At 37.2% G+C, this 13,261-nt stretch overlaps 1 protein-coding gene across 5 annotated transcripts; it reads left to right on the forward strand.

The window, feature by feature from the left end:
* Nucleotides 1-27: 27 nt before the first annotated feature.
* ssp2 (short spindle 2) lies at nt 28-13,046 on the forward strand. 5 transcript variants are annotated; one of them, XM_067790119.1, is made up of 8 exons: nt 28-133; nt 425-616; nt 693-790; nt 2,625-2,695; nt 5,938-8,766; nt 8,832-8,873; nt 9,080-9,277; nt 9,360-13,046. In XM_067790119.1, exons 2-8 carry the CDS (start codon nt 570-572, stop codon nt 9,591-9,593), a joined length of 3,519 nt encoding a protein of 1,172 aa, XP_067646220.1. In that variant the 5' UTR covers nt 28-133; nt 425-569; the 3' UTR covers nt 9,594-13,046. The 5 variants fall into 5 exon arrangements, with proteins under 5 accessions (XP_067646220.1, XP_067646221.1, XP_067646224.1 ...); XM_067790120.1 differs by having other exon boundaries at nt 462-616; XM_067790121.1 differs by having other exon boundaries at nt 67-133; nt 468-616.
* Nucleotides 13,047-13,261: the final 215 nt, after the last annotated feature.

Here is a 13,261-nt window from a genome sequence, read left to right on the forward strand (position 1 = left end):
CTCGATAAAATTTTGGTAGAGGAATTTGGCAAATTTCACCCATCTCTACTTAGTTCTTTGTCATCACCCAAACAAGCAGCTGCATAAAAATTTGGAAAAAGTTGCATATTTTGTATTTTATTTATTAAAATAGGTGAATAATTGTTTTCAAAATTAGAAAATCCTTTCATCTTTACGTACAAAATAAAAGTGGAAATAAAAATTGCATAATTTTCGTATTGTGAATGAAGAAAAAGTATAGCACGTCTAAAAAAAGACCTAATAAAATTGGCTGTTTTTTTTATACTCTTTTCATAATTGGCATTTGAAGAAACTGAAACGGAGAATTGGAGTAACGCATATTATTCCAGTTGAATATTTCTATAATTCCGTTTTTATGATTTATTATACAAATATTTCGAAGAATTTATCTATCTTATTTCAGCCTTTTTTCCTTTATTCAATACATAAATACATATTAGACACAGTAGGAAAATCCCTCTACTGAAAAGCTGGCAACGAAGAGGTGGATGAAAGTATTGAAGACACAAAAGTTCAGCACGTAAAGCAAATTTCGCAAAAGTATAACTATGGACATTTTGGACATCGATGAAGCGCTAAAAGATGATTCTTTTATGTATGTAGATTTTGGGCAATTAGTAACGCTTTTGTTTTGCTTTGCATATTTTTATTGATTTATAACTTATTTGCAGTTGTTTGGAAGACAAAACACACGATGATGTTTCAAATATTTTACAACAATGGAAAAGCAACAATTGTCTTCTGCCAGCGCAATATCAACAAGAACAAGGTACTTGATAAAAACTGGTAAAATCTTACCACACCAGAAGTGGCTCATGACTTCCGTAATGTATACTTGATTGTATGTACATTACTACAAATATTATGCTGTCACTGTAGTGACAGCATGCTGTTGCGATAAAGATATGCGCCGTTTATTTTGAAAGTGGTATTAGTCATTTCATGTCGTTTAAGTTCAGGGGTAATTTGTTGGTATCTCTCCTCGCCTCCTGCCAATAGCCAAAAGATGCAATTCTTATTATTAGTATATAGTTGTAGAACCATCTATATATGCATTCGTTTAGAAATAACAATGCGTTTAAGACCATGAGTTGGAAATGACATACCACTTTCAAAATAAAGGGCTCATATATGTGTTCAATAATGCATAAATTCTTAAATTTGAGGGTATTAACAAAAGTTCGCTTGGTTGTTGACTTTTCAAGATTTTAGACGAAACATTTATAGTTCGAGCCCACAAATAGACCTAAATCTTCCTCTTATGATGACAATATAGACGAAGTCTCATGATTGCCACAATAACTTATTGGTGCATGGTCATAATCAAGTTCAGCTTTTTGACCTAATTAAATTTAGAACCTATTTTATTTTGACATTGATTATGAGGCATTGCTATTTATGATATGCAATCATAACATACCTAATATATGGGCTACAAGAAGAAACCTACTGGATGTGGTCAAGCTTAAATAAGTTTTAAAAAGTGGTTCGAGTTCCATTTTTTATCATTTCCGCTAAGGATTATCATTTACATGGTGTCAATACGGTGCAGTCCAGCAAGACTGCCGTGGTTACCCCCCAGCGGGTTAGGGGGTCAGAATATACCCGCGTTAGGTATGCCTGTCGTAAGAGGCGACTAAAATACCAGATTCAAGGGGCTGTGTAGCACCACTCTTCAGGTTTCCAGCGCAATATATAGTTTCTCAAAATCCAATTGTCAACCTCACCTATCAGCGGCGAATCCTGTTTCACTAACAACGAGGCTCTGGCGACCCCAAGCTCCTCATGGAACTTGAGGGTGGGGAGGGAGGGATGTCCTGAAGGTTTAATGTGGCCACATAAATCGTTCCCGAGATGGTCGGGCTAGCACCTTAATGGTGCTGTGTTACCGGAGCGTAAGGACAATCGATTCGATAACACTCCCCAAAACCTTGGGGCAGCAACCTTATCGATACGACAACAACACTGCCGCGGTTACAATGTTTTGATTATATCCTTACCCTACAGACATAAAACCTTTCGGTTTCAGTTTATTACAAAAAAGAAAATAAATTTCAATTGATGGTATCACAAAGCGAGTTAATAAGAATAAAATATATTTTTCTTTTTTCTGATCAACTGCGCGAACTTGGGTTAGTCTCTCATAGGCACATATCTCGTTGCATTTACGCCACAACTGCCTCATGTGGCATGATAAAATGAGAATAGAAAATAAGATCTAAATGAATGACTCATTCTTTATAGCTTACAAATTTTGTTAACCATTTTTTCTTCAGTAAATCTTTCGTTGCTTGACCATGAAGCCCACGCTCTTTTAAGCCTTTTACTCAAGTCGCAATCGACAAATAATTTGCAATTAAATATGCATATGTAGTTATGTACCCACAATTGAAATCATACAAATGAACATATACGTTTTTATAAATAATGGTCTCCATTTTCCTGTCTGTTTAGTGCTGTACCGCATTGCTTGAATGTAGCGATACTCAATGTCATTCACTAACGAATATATCTTTATTTGTATTTTTCATTTTACCTTCATAACTGTCGAACGCTCTACGTATGGACAACACGAATAAAATATATGTCAAACGTATTATTAGCCTACAAACTCAATTCTCGAACATTTACACGTCCACGCAGAAAGCCAGCGCAAAATCTAGAACAACATCTTGTAAGTATACGGCCTAGCCTTAACTTGTACGTATTCTTGTAAAAAAAAATACAGTCCGTTTGGGAGCTGTATAAGCTAGAGTGCGTTCATGTTGGAGCCTAGATAGTATCACAGATGCTGAGTGCAGGTGATGCGTTTTATACCACCTTTAACACGATATTTCTTCTATAATTTTCGAAGCTCTACTGACAGCTAGCATTGAGGCTATAACATGAACACACTCTTAGACTCAGCATTTATATATCCGAAATTATACAGTCAAGCATAACAGAATATCTATAGAATCTTAGGACATACGCATACAAATGTAGGCCGTATTGGACATCCCCGTCGATGGCATTACGCTAACGACTGTCTTACACCCAACAAGTAAGGAACGCTAAGTTCGGGTGTAACCGAACACTACGTACTCAGCGGTCAAATTACAGCTTGCAAAACTTTTAAATTACCTTTTAAAATTTCACTAATTTTCTATTCTGCATCATAAGGTCAACCCACCTACCAAGTTTCATCTTTATCCGTCTTTGGTAATGAATTATCGAACTTTTTCGGTTTTTCAAAATTTTCGATATTGAAAAACTTTTAAATTACTTACTTACTTACTACTTACTTAATTGGCGCTTAACCGTCTAAACGGTTGTGGCCGTCCAACAAGGCGCGCCAGTCGCTCCTTCGCTCCGCCAACCGGCGCCAATTGGTCACACCAAGGGAGTTTAAATCGTTTTCCACCTGGTCCTTCCAACGGAGTGGGGGCCGCCCTCTACCTCTGCTTCCATAGGCGGGTCCCGATAGAAACACTTTCTTGGCCGGAGCATCATCTTTCATTCGCATAACATGGCCTAGCCAGCGCAGCCGCTGCGTTTTAATTCGCTGGACTATGTTGATGTCTGCGTATAGCTCGTACAGCTCATCATTAAATCTTCTTCGGTACTCGCCATCGCCAACGCGTAGAGGTCCATAAATCTTTCGAAGAACTTTTCTCTCGAACACTCCCAAAGCCGCTTTATCTGCTGTTGTCATGGTCCATGCTTCTGCCCCATATAGCAGGACGGGTACGATAAGTGACTTGTAGAGTATGATTTTCGTTCGCCGAGAGAGGACTTTACTTTTCAATTGCCTACCTAGTCCAAAGTAGCATTTATTGGCAAGATTGATTCTTCGCTGGATTTCAGTGCTGATGTTGTTGCTAGTGTTGATGCTGGTTCCCAAAACTTTTAAATTACCTTCTCTTAAAAGTGGGAGTTGCCACGCCCACTGTCCCAAATTTTACTAATTTTCTATTCTGCGTCATAAGGTCCAACCCACCTATCACTTTTCATCGTTATCCATTTTTGGTAAAGAATTATCGCACTTTTTCGGTTTTTCGAAATTTTCGATATTGAAAAGCTTTTAAATTACTTTCTCTTAAAAGTGGGAGTTGCCACGCCCACTGGCCAAAATTTTAGTAATTTTCTATTCTGCGTCATAAGGCCAACCCATCCTCTTTATCCGTCTTGGTAATGAATTATCGCACTTTTTCGGTTTTTCGAAATTTTCGATATTGAAAAACTGAGCGTGGTTATAGTCCGATTTCGTTCATTTTAAATAGCGATCTGAGTTGAGTGCCCAGGAACTAGCATACCAAATTTCATTAAGAATCAAGTTATCGTGTTCACGGACGGACGGACGGACGGACATGGCTATATGAATTTCTTTTTTTCGCCCAGATCGTTTTGATATATAGAAGTCTATATCTATCTCGATTAGTTTATGCCGTTACGGGGTACCGTTATGCGAACAAAATTAATATACTCTGAGCTCTGCTCAGCTGAGTATAAAAATACGGAGTGTTACGTTCGATCAGAATTTACATTTTTTCGACCATGCATCCGCAATTGTACCTAAAATCCTTTGTCTCTTGCCGGCAGCGCTTGAAGTAAAGCTGACAATACGCTCATTACCAATTACAAAGTTGGCTGGCCGCTAGCATACTATGCGCTCCCGATATGGTCGCCGAGCCTAAAGTTTTTCACTGGAATAAAATACAGACCTCCAAAACACCGCTCTCAGGGCCGGTACTGATTTTATGTCCCCAGAACACCATCTACACAATGAGGCGAGAATACTCCCCATTAGGGAGAGAAATGAAAAGCTAAACAAACAGTTTCTGTTGAATACCCAGAAACCTGCGCATCCCAACAGACATCTGATTGAAGAGGCCCTCCCCCCCAGGGATCTAAGAGGTCACCTCCGAAAGCGTTATGAGAAAATACAGCACCTGAGAACTCAGCCGTATGAAAAAAGCATAAATAAGGCTTCAGTGAGATCCACAAAAGAGCTTCGCACCTCTATGCCAGGAATTGCCCGTTCCAAAGACAAATACCCTGAACTCGTAGACTAAACACGCGTCACTCTAGCTTAACTTCGATCAGTGTAACCCCATTTAATTTGTTGTTGCAATGTGAAACCAACGCCTCTAGCACCACTCTCTCTCTGGTCCACCGCTGTTGAAGCTGTAAGTTTTCTTCGACTTCCGTTAGAGGATATTCTTGAAAATGTTTGAGTGGTCGTATCTATTGGATGCAACAACAACATATCAAGAATCTTCTGCATATCGATAAAGGTTTGTTGTTGTTGTTGTAGCGATTAGGTTACTCCCCGAAGGCTTTGGGGAGTGTTATCGATGTGATGATCCTTTGTCGGATACAGATCCGATACGATAACACAGCACCATTAAGGTGCTAGCCCGACCATCTCGGGAACGATTTATATGGCCACATTGAACCTTCAGGCCATCCCTCCCTCCCCAGCCCCAAGTTCCATGAGGAGCTTGGGGTCGCCATAGCCTCGTCTGTTAGTGAAACGGGATTCGCCGCTCGAAGGTGAGGTTGACAATTGCGTTGGAGAAGCTATATATTGCGCTACACAACCCCTTGAATCCCTCGATAAAGGTTTCTTCCGAACCCTTGAAATGTGTATGTCTTCTCTCATGAAATGCTGAGCTTTTATTATAACCAATGGACGAGAAACACGTGAACTAAGGATATTTAGAAATCTCTGAAACTGATTATGGGCAGCTTTTAAACTTTTAGAGAGCTGCTACAAGGCACTGTAATTTGAGACTGCACGTTTCCAGCTCGGTCTTGTTTAACGCGGAAAATATTTCGTAATTTGAAACTTGTCTTTTATATGAAATTAATAAAATATATTCCGTATGATTGTATTCCTTCCATTTCATGTTCTAATGAGATTTTCACTTGCAGCCATACACTTCCGACAATAATGAACCACAAACTCCACTTTCAACACGACCCCAGCAACAAACACAACATCAACAAAAATTCACCATTGCAACACCACAACCAATGTTCGATTTGGAAATTGGCGGACTTGTCACCACAATGCATAAATCATTTTTGCAAGACACCTCTCCACCCCCTTCTATATGTTCCTCCATGGAAGTGTCAATGGATCGAATGAATAACTCCTTAATAACATCAGCTGATTTCAGTAACATCAATTTTTTACAATCAACTCAAAGTCTCGATTTTAATGAGCCAGTGCTAAATGGTGGTGACATTTTCAATTTAGCAAATAAAGCAACAAGTGATGGTTACACATTAAGCGATATGATACGTGATAGAAAAGCTCTAGAATCCTTAACTTTATCAGGTGATGGGACGCTTATAAAAGATTCACACATTGGACAAATTGATGATATATCGCTGGCTTTGAGTAAGACTGCCTCTGGTTATAGTACTATGGATAATTCTACAGAGAGCATGCAAGATGAGCAAATGCAACAGCGTAACGCCACAACAACAACGATGACAAATACAACAACAGTGACTGGTTTGGCGGAAATCAAGTGCAACATAATGCATCGTACAATGTTGCTTAGCGATGATGTGATCAGCGATACCACATTCGAACTAGTTGAAAGTAGTTTATGTGAAAGCAGCGATAATGGCATTGATGTCGCAGCTGTTACATCATTGGCAAAATCTGGCAATGAGACATTCAAAAAACCCTGGCCTATGGATGAAACGGTATGTCTTCCAACAGCAAAAGCAAATGCAACATTTGAATGCAAACAATTAACACCCGATACACGTCTAGAAACAGAAACACGTTGTGAAACGCCTGAAAATATACATGAAAGTAGAGGTGATACACACAAATTATACGAATCAACACCACATGCTGCTGGAATCAGCAATGGTGCACAGCAACACACACCAACTACATCAAAATTAGCTGGCGATGATGAGGCGAATTTTTCGCCAATCGTGTGTGCGGTGGAACAATTGAACGCCACACGCGTCTTAAGTGACACATTCAATCAAGATTTGGGCGTAAAGAAAGTGAATAGTCAAACATTTTCTGGCACTCTACCACGCCTCGAAAGCATTGAGAAAATGCTGGATGATATTGAAAATCCCAATGAGACATATGAAAAATGTTGCGCGAAAACGCAAGAGCTCCAGCTGCAACAACAAAATGCAGATGCCTTACAAATGCAAAATGTTTTAGACTTGGCATATGCAGAGGAAGAACTATTGGCTAGTAATAATGATCAAGAATTTGAGGATATGCTTGAGGAATTTAGTAAAGTGGAAGTGAATGCTGAACATGTAAAAATGAAGAAATCGTTGGAGACAATAAAACGGCGTTTTAATCGTGATACCATTACTTTGACAAAAGCGCCACCTTTACAACACGATGGCGAAATTGATGAGCTACATGAGACGCCAGCGGATATGCAACTCGATGATATGTTGAGTGTTGAGCGTAGTAATGGTAGTTATACAAGAGCAGATATTAACGCAAGCACGGAAAGCAAGCGCACACTTTTGAGCGACATTTCGGCGCCCTCTGGTCTATCGACACCAACACCAACAACAGCTGCTTCGCTAACTGCATCATCTGCGGCAAATTCAATAACGACCAGTACCGGTGGTGGTGAACGTTTACTTAGTCGACGTAGTCGCCTTTATGATAATATAAATTTATCAACAATTTCCAGCAACAACCATCATTCACACACTTTGGGTGCTTCATTTACTGTACATAAACCTGAGGATAACGATCCAGAAAATAGCGGCGCAGTTAATGTTTCGACTGAGGCATTGACAAACTATGAGACTGAATGTAAAAACGGTGAACAAGATGAAACGAGTTTTAGAAATACTGTTGAGGGAAAGAATGGTCCGTTATATAGTAATACAGCAGCAACGGTCACAAACAATTATAGCGGTATTTGCACTTACAAACTCTCTGAGAGGCGTGAACGTGATCGCGATCGTTTTAAGACAATAAAAATTGTTAAAGGCCGTAATACGTCGAGTGATGGTTTAGTTCCGGTGAATGTGCCTTGCATTGATGATGATTACATAACTTGTGTAGAAAATGGTGAAGCAACGGAGAATGCCGCTGGTGCTGCAGTCTTTTATAATAAATCTGATATCGATACTGAAATTGAAAATTCTGTGGCTCAAGTAAATCATGGCCAAGATAGCTTAAACAAACCGGCGGCGTCGAAGACATCAAAACTCAATCCTAATTTCCTAACTTATAAAAAACCGAAAGACAAACAAACAAATATTGATAATTTGCCAGAGATAGCCGCACCGCCGTTGACATTGGCAGGCAACGAAAAACTGGAGAATGTGAAACCAATAGATGCACCGCCAAGCCGGCTCCGTTCTCGTTCACGTCCACGATACATTTCGGGCTTACAAAAAATGACTGTTATTAAAGCTACCTCAGCGGGCGATTTAGATCGTGCATCTGTTGGGCTGAGGGGTCCTAACTCAAGCATTAGCAATGCAGGAATGCTCGATTGTCCTGAGACCAATGTGACGATTGGGGCGGTTGTTGTGTCTACTAAGTTCAGTCGCAACGTAGCAACGCAACCAATAAAGAAAACGGGTGAAGAAATTAAGAGTCCTATGGGCACCAAATCAAAGTCTTTCCACAATTTATCCAGTAATTTTGGTTTTTATGGTAATGGCAATAATGGTTTACCTGGGACACGTACGACTAGTTTCGGTTTGAAGAAACCCACCGTCTTGGAAAGCAATAGTACACAGGTAATTTAATTGGGCTTATGCTGATCCTTACTTGTGTAATAAATGAGGTTTCATTCTTCTTGCAGCCCGTAGTGAATGGGGGACCTACAAATGCGTCAACACAACAGGTATGCAACTTAAATGCTCTTAGTATAGCTTGAAATTAGTGTGCCCTAAGGGAAAAATGAAGCGAAATGGTCATGCTGAATCCGCAGTGCTATACTGACAATGTTCCAGTTTTTCCAGTCATTCAGCTTCTATTCAAATGAATATCAAATGTTCTTCTTTTTTCACATGTCTTATTTCTAATTGAAATATATCTTTTAATTTTTAGGCTGACGACACTGTTTTCAAAGTTCCCAAATTGATGTCAGGTCTACGTGCGCCTGGTGTTAAACGGGCTGGACTTGTGCGACCCTCTTCCGGTTTTTACAGTTTGAATAGTTTGGCAACCAAAGGTATGCCACCGCTGCCACAAGCGCCATTATCCAATGATACGGACTCAGATGGCGGCAGACATTCACCCTCAGATGTTAGTTAACTTTAACTACTTATTTACTTAATTGAATCTTGTTAATTTTTGCTTTAACGCCTATTTGTTTGATTATACCCAGAGTATGTCCTCAGCTTCGTCTCGTGGTAGCTTACACAGTGGCAGCAGCGTGGGTGTTGGTAAGCCTGTCGCAACGAAGTCAGCCACAACAGCGAATACAAACACATTACACTTGACTAAGATAACAACAGGTTCAACAGGTATACCGAAGCCATCAGGTTTGCGACCGCCAACAACGACTACACTAAAACGCAGTGGTTTGCCTAAGCCGGGCACTGTAATGGGGCGACGATAAATTTCTAACACTTTATTACAATACATTAGTTTTCTTACGATTATATCAACATGCATATATTACATGCCAAGCGACATCTATGTATGTATGTATAAATATTTACATATTGGGTAAATCCAATAGTGAAATCAAAATGAAAGTTGGCAATGTAACTACAAAATTAATTCAAAGGAAATGTGATGGAAAAGCAGCGACATTTCTTTGTGCTTTCTACATACATGGGGCACATATATTATTTTTTTAAAATCGACACGATAGAACGAAACTGAAACTACATATGTATTACATAGAATATTGTGTGTAAATTTGTATACGTATATTAATGTTATTATCTGATAAAAGATCAAATTCGAATATTTAGCAATGCATATAATGAATTTTGTTTCTTAACAGAAATTATTATAAATTTCTATTATATGTATATGCCTTTATAAAATTTAGAACAAATTTAAAACAGGAAAACAATTAAATATTTAAGAAAAGCAAACGTAGGAAAGCTGCGTGAAAGATCTCTATATCTCGGCTGACGGTTCGTATCCAAGCAAATTATTTAAGAATGTTGTTTAAAGGGTTTGCTCAAAAAATCGAAAAAATGTTTTAGAATGCCGCTATTATGTACCAATAACTTCAGCTCAATACCAAAAGAAGAACATTCTTCAATTATTTGCGGAGATGAAACCGATTGTTTTCGCACCGACAACCGAGATAGGTAGATATCCCACTTTGCGGGCGGCATATTATGAAATTGAACGAGCTTGTTATAAAAGCTAAACAGAAAACAAAAAAATTATGAAATTTATTAGCGTTACATAAGATTGCATTTACACGCTACTCCAATTGCGTATATAGGGGAAACAATAACCAAAAAGAGGAATGCCTTAATAATGCACAGTGGGTATGTTTTGGTAGCAATTTGCGTAAAAAATAAATCGTACCAATCAGAAACAATTTTAAAGCGCAAATATGAATATGATTATTACAAAATCGCAAAAGAAAAAGTATTGAGAAAAAAAAATTGTTTTCGAGATGAAAATCGCTTTTGTTAAAGACTTGGAGAAGCTGAACTGTCAACGACAACTTTGAGAAGCTGAATTCGAAACGGCAAGAACTGGTTTACAAAAAAAGCAATACTGCACGAAAACCTCACAAAATATTTTGAAGAGCTAAAAATGTGAAAAATTTCATAAAATCTCATAGAGAATTAAATTTGATTCGGAACTCGAATAGCTGGATTGATTTACCTTGAAAGGAAAAAAAGCACTCACTTTATCCTGCCTATAAGTGAATTTTCGTTTGCTGATGATCTTTTTAAATTACCGGGCGGAAAAATTTACCGGCAGCTCATCTGCCCTTTTAAATTTATTCCTAGGTTTAAATTAAAGCATATCATGTCAAGCCTAAATGTATGCAACAAAAAAAGTAGCACACTTTTAACGTAAACGTATTATAGTTTTCATATGACGTTACCGTATCTTCATCAAATGCAAGGTTTAATTTACAGGGCAGATGAGAAAATGAAAATCGTTAAAGTTGACTTTAAAGTGAGGAATATCTTATCTTCCCGGTAAGTTAATTGAGCTTTATTGGGTGGATGAGGAAAACGGCCCTAAAAGTGAAATCTCGAAATAAAAGCTGTAAGAAATTTATAACCGATTGTAAATTCTGTCTTGCTGTTTTACGTAGAAGAAACTACATATTCGAATTCGAAATCCCGGAATTTTGAAATGAGATTTTCAAATCGATATATCTTTCCTATAAATTTAGCTACAAGACACAAATTTTCAAAACTAATCCACTATGTGCCGTACAGTACTGGACGCGCAATAAGCGTACGGAAAGATATTAGGAAAAGCCGTTTACTGTAAAAAATTATGTCCTAGTTTATATGTAAAATGTGGTTGTTAAAAACTATTTAACATAAACACAAGAACTACTGCTCATTTCTATTAAAAACATATAAGAAAAGGGTAATGAAAAAAATAAAAATAGTAACAGTACTATATTTAAGCATAAACACGCTTAAAATAAAACTACAAAAAAAAAAAAAGAAATAAAATAAATGTATGCTCTTTTGTTGCTAAACTATGAAAAAACCGATTTGTGCTTATTATAAAATAATTTGTTATATATATCTGTTATATATATCATACATACATTCTATTGCATTGAAAATCACAATTGCTTATACTCGTTAAATGTATTTAGGGCTGGGACTATCCGCATATTCGAATATCCGGATATCCATACGGATATCCGTTGATACGGATAAAATCCGAACGGCATGAATATCCGGTTAATATTCGTTTGAGAAACTATTCGGATATCCAGATTTATGAAGATCCGGTTAACAACCATATTTTTGGATATCCAGTGAAAGCAACAAATTGATGTACATATGTTTATTTAACGTTAATAACAAAAAAAAAAAAATGGTGATTTTTGTAAAATTGTAGCTTTTTTATTTTATATATATTAATAATCTACAAACATATTTTGTGATATCCGGACATACGGATATCCGGATTTTCCGTTTACGTATCCGGATATCCGAACAGCTGATATCCGGATTTTCCATTTACGAATCCGGATATCCGGATTTTTTGCTTAGCTATGCAGTTCACAGCCCTTAATGTATTGTCATTTTTTTGTACTGTCGAAACGCAAAATTGTTTAGTTCCATATACATACTGCATACATACATACACACATACGTTTATTTTGTTATAAACAAATTTTGTGCCAATTTCAATTACTAAATTTGTTCATTGTAAGCCAGGCAACAAAACTAACATTTACTCTATTTAATGGTGCCCTTAAGAAAATTGTAATTATAATGTACGTATACATATACCGCTCATTTACTTCAATAGTGGCATAACTCAAAAAACACAACTTTGGAGTTAATAACATATAAACGTACCCAATATGATGATCTATGTTGAATAAAAAAATCTTTGTGATCAGTTTAAAATTTACCACGTACTATAAAAATGAAAATATGCCTTTATTTGCGCAACATATGGCAGTTAAAATCTTTGCATTGCTCTCCTGGAAAATTGTGTTTTTTGAGTTATGACACTATTGAAGTAAATGAGTGATATATGAAAAAAAAATTTAAGCATGTCTGTAGGTATACGCTAACAAATCACAGCAAATACATATATTTTGATGATTGCTGCTTCATTCTTACTATTATTATTATTACTACTATTACTACATATGTATATACACACAAACATATATACACATCTTTACATTTTTTCTTTTTTGCCAAGTTCAAGGTTGCTTCTACGCAGAAAATTATCAATGACTGCATAACAAGAGGTTACGTCAATTCGATAAGCATATACATATGTCCTCCTTCGATACTTCAAACATACATACATACAACATCTAGTATTTATTTAGTATATAGTACATGTTTATTATATATAAAAAAATATTTACACGAAATGTGATTTGTTTGCTCGTTGTTTTTTTTTCGTGGCAAATCATATTATTTTGAAAGAACGTTAGGGTGAATCAAAATTGGAAATAGATAAATACTATAAGGAATAGAGGTGGACGGTTGGCGCAAGGGTGCTCAAATGGCGGACGAGACGATACATGTGTACACAGATAGTTCCAAAGTAGTGGAAGGAGTAGGGTCTGCGGTATACTGTGCTGCC

The sequence above is a fragment of the Eurosta solidaginis genome, chromosome 5 (genome assembly GCF_040869045.1).
Source record: "Eurosta solidaginis isolate ZX-2024a chromosome 5, ASM4086904v1, whole genome shotgun sequence".
In the NCBI taxonomy this organism is placed as follows: domain Eukaryota; kingdom Metazoa; phylum Arthropoda; class Insecta; order Diptera; family Tephritidae; genus Eurosta; species Eurosta solidaginis.

Excerpts from the sequence above, each read along its gene's own strand:
- ssp2 (XM_067790119.1), top strand. The coding sequence starts at position 570 with ATGGACATTTTGGACATCGATGAAGCGCTAAAAGATGATTCTTTTAT. Across the intron at positions 617-692 it reads CTAAAAGATGATTCTTTTAT|TTGTTTGGAAGACAAAACAC; the intron begins GTATGTAGATTT and ends ACTTATTTGCAG. Across the intron at positions 2,696-5,937 it reads AAAATCTAGAACAACATCTT|CCATACACTTCCGACAATAA; the intron begins GTAAGTATACGG and ends TTTCACTTGCAG.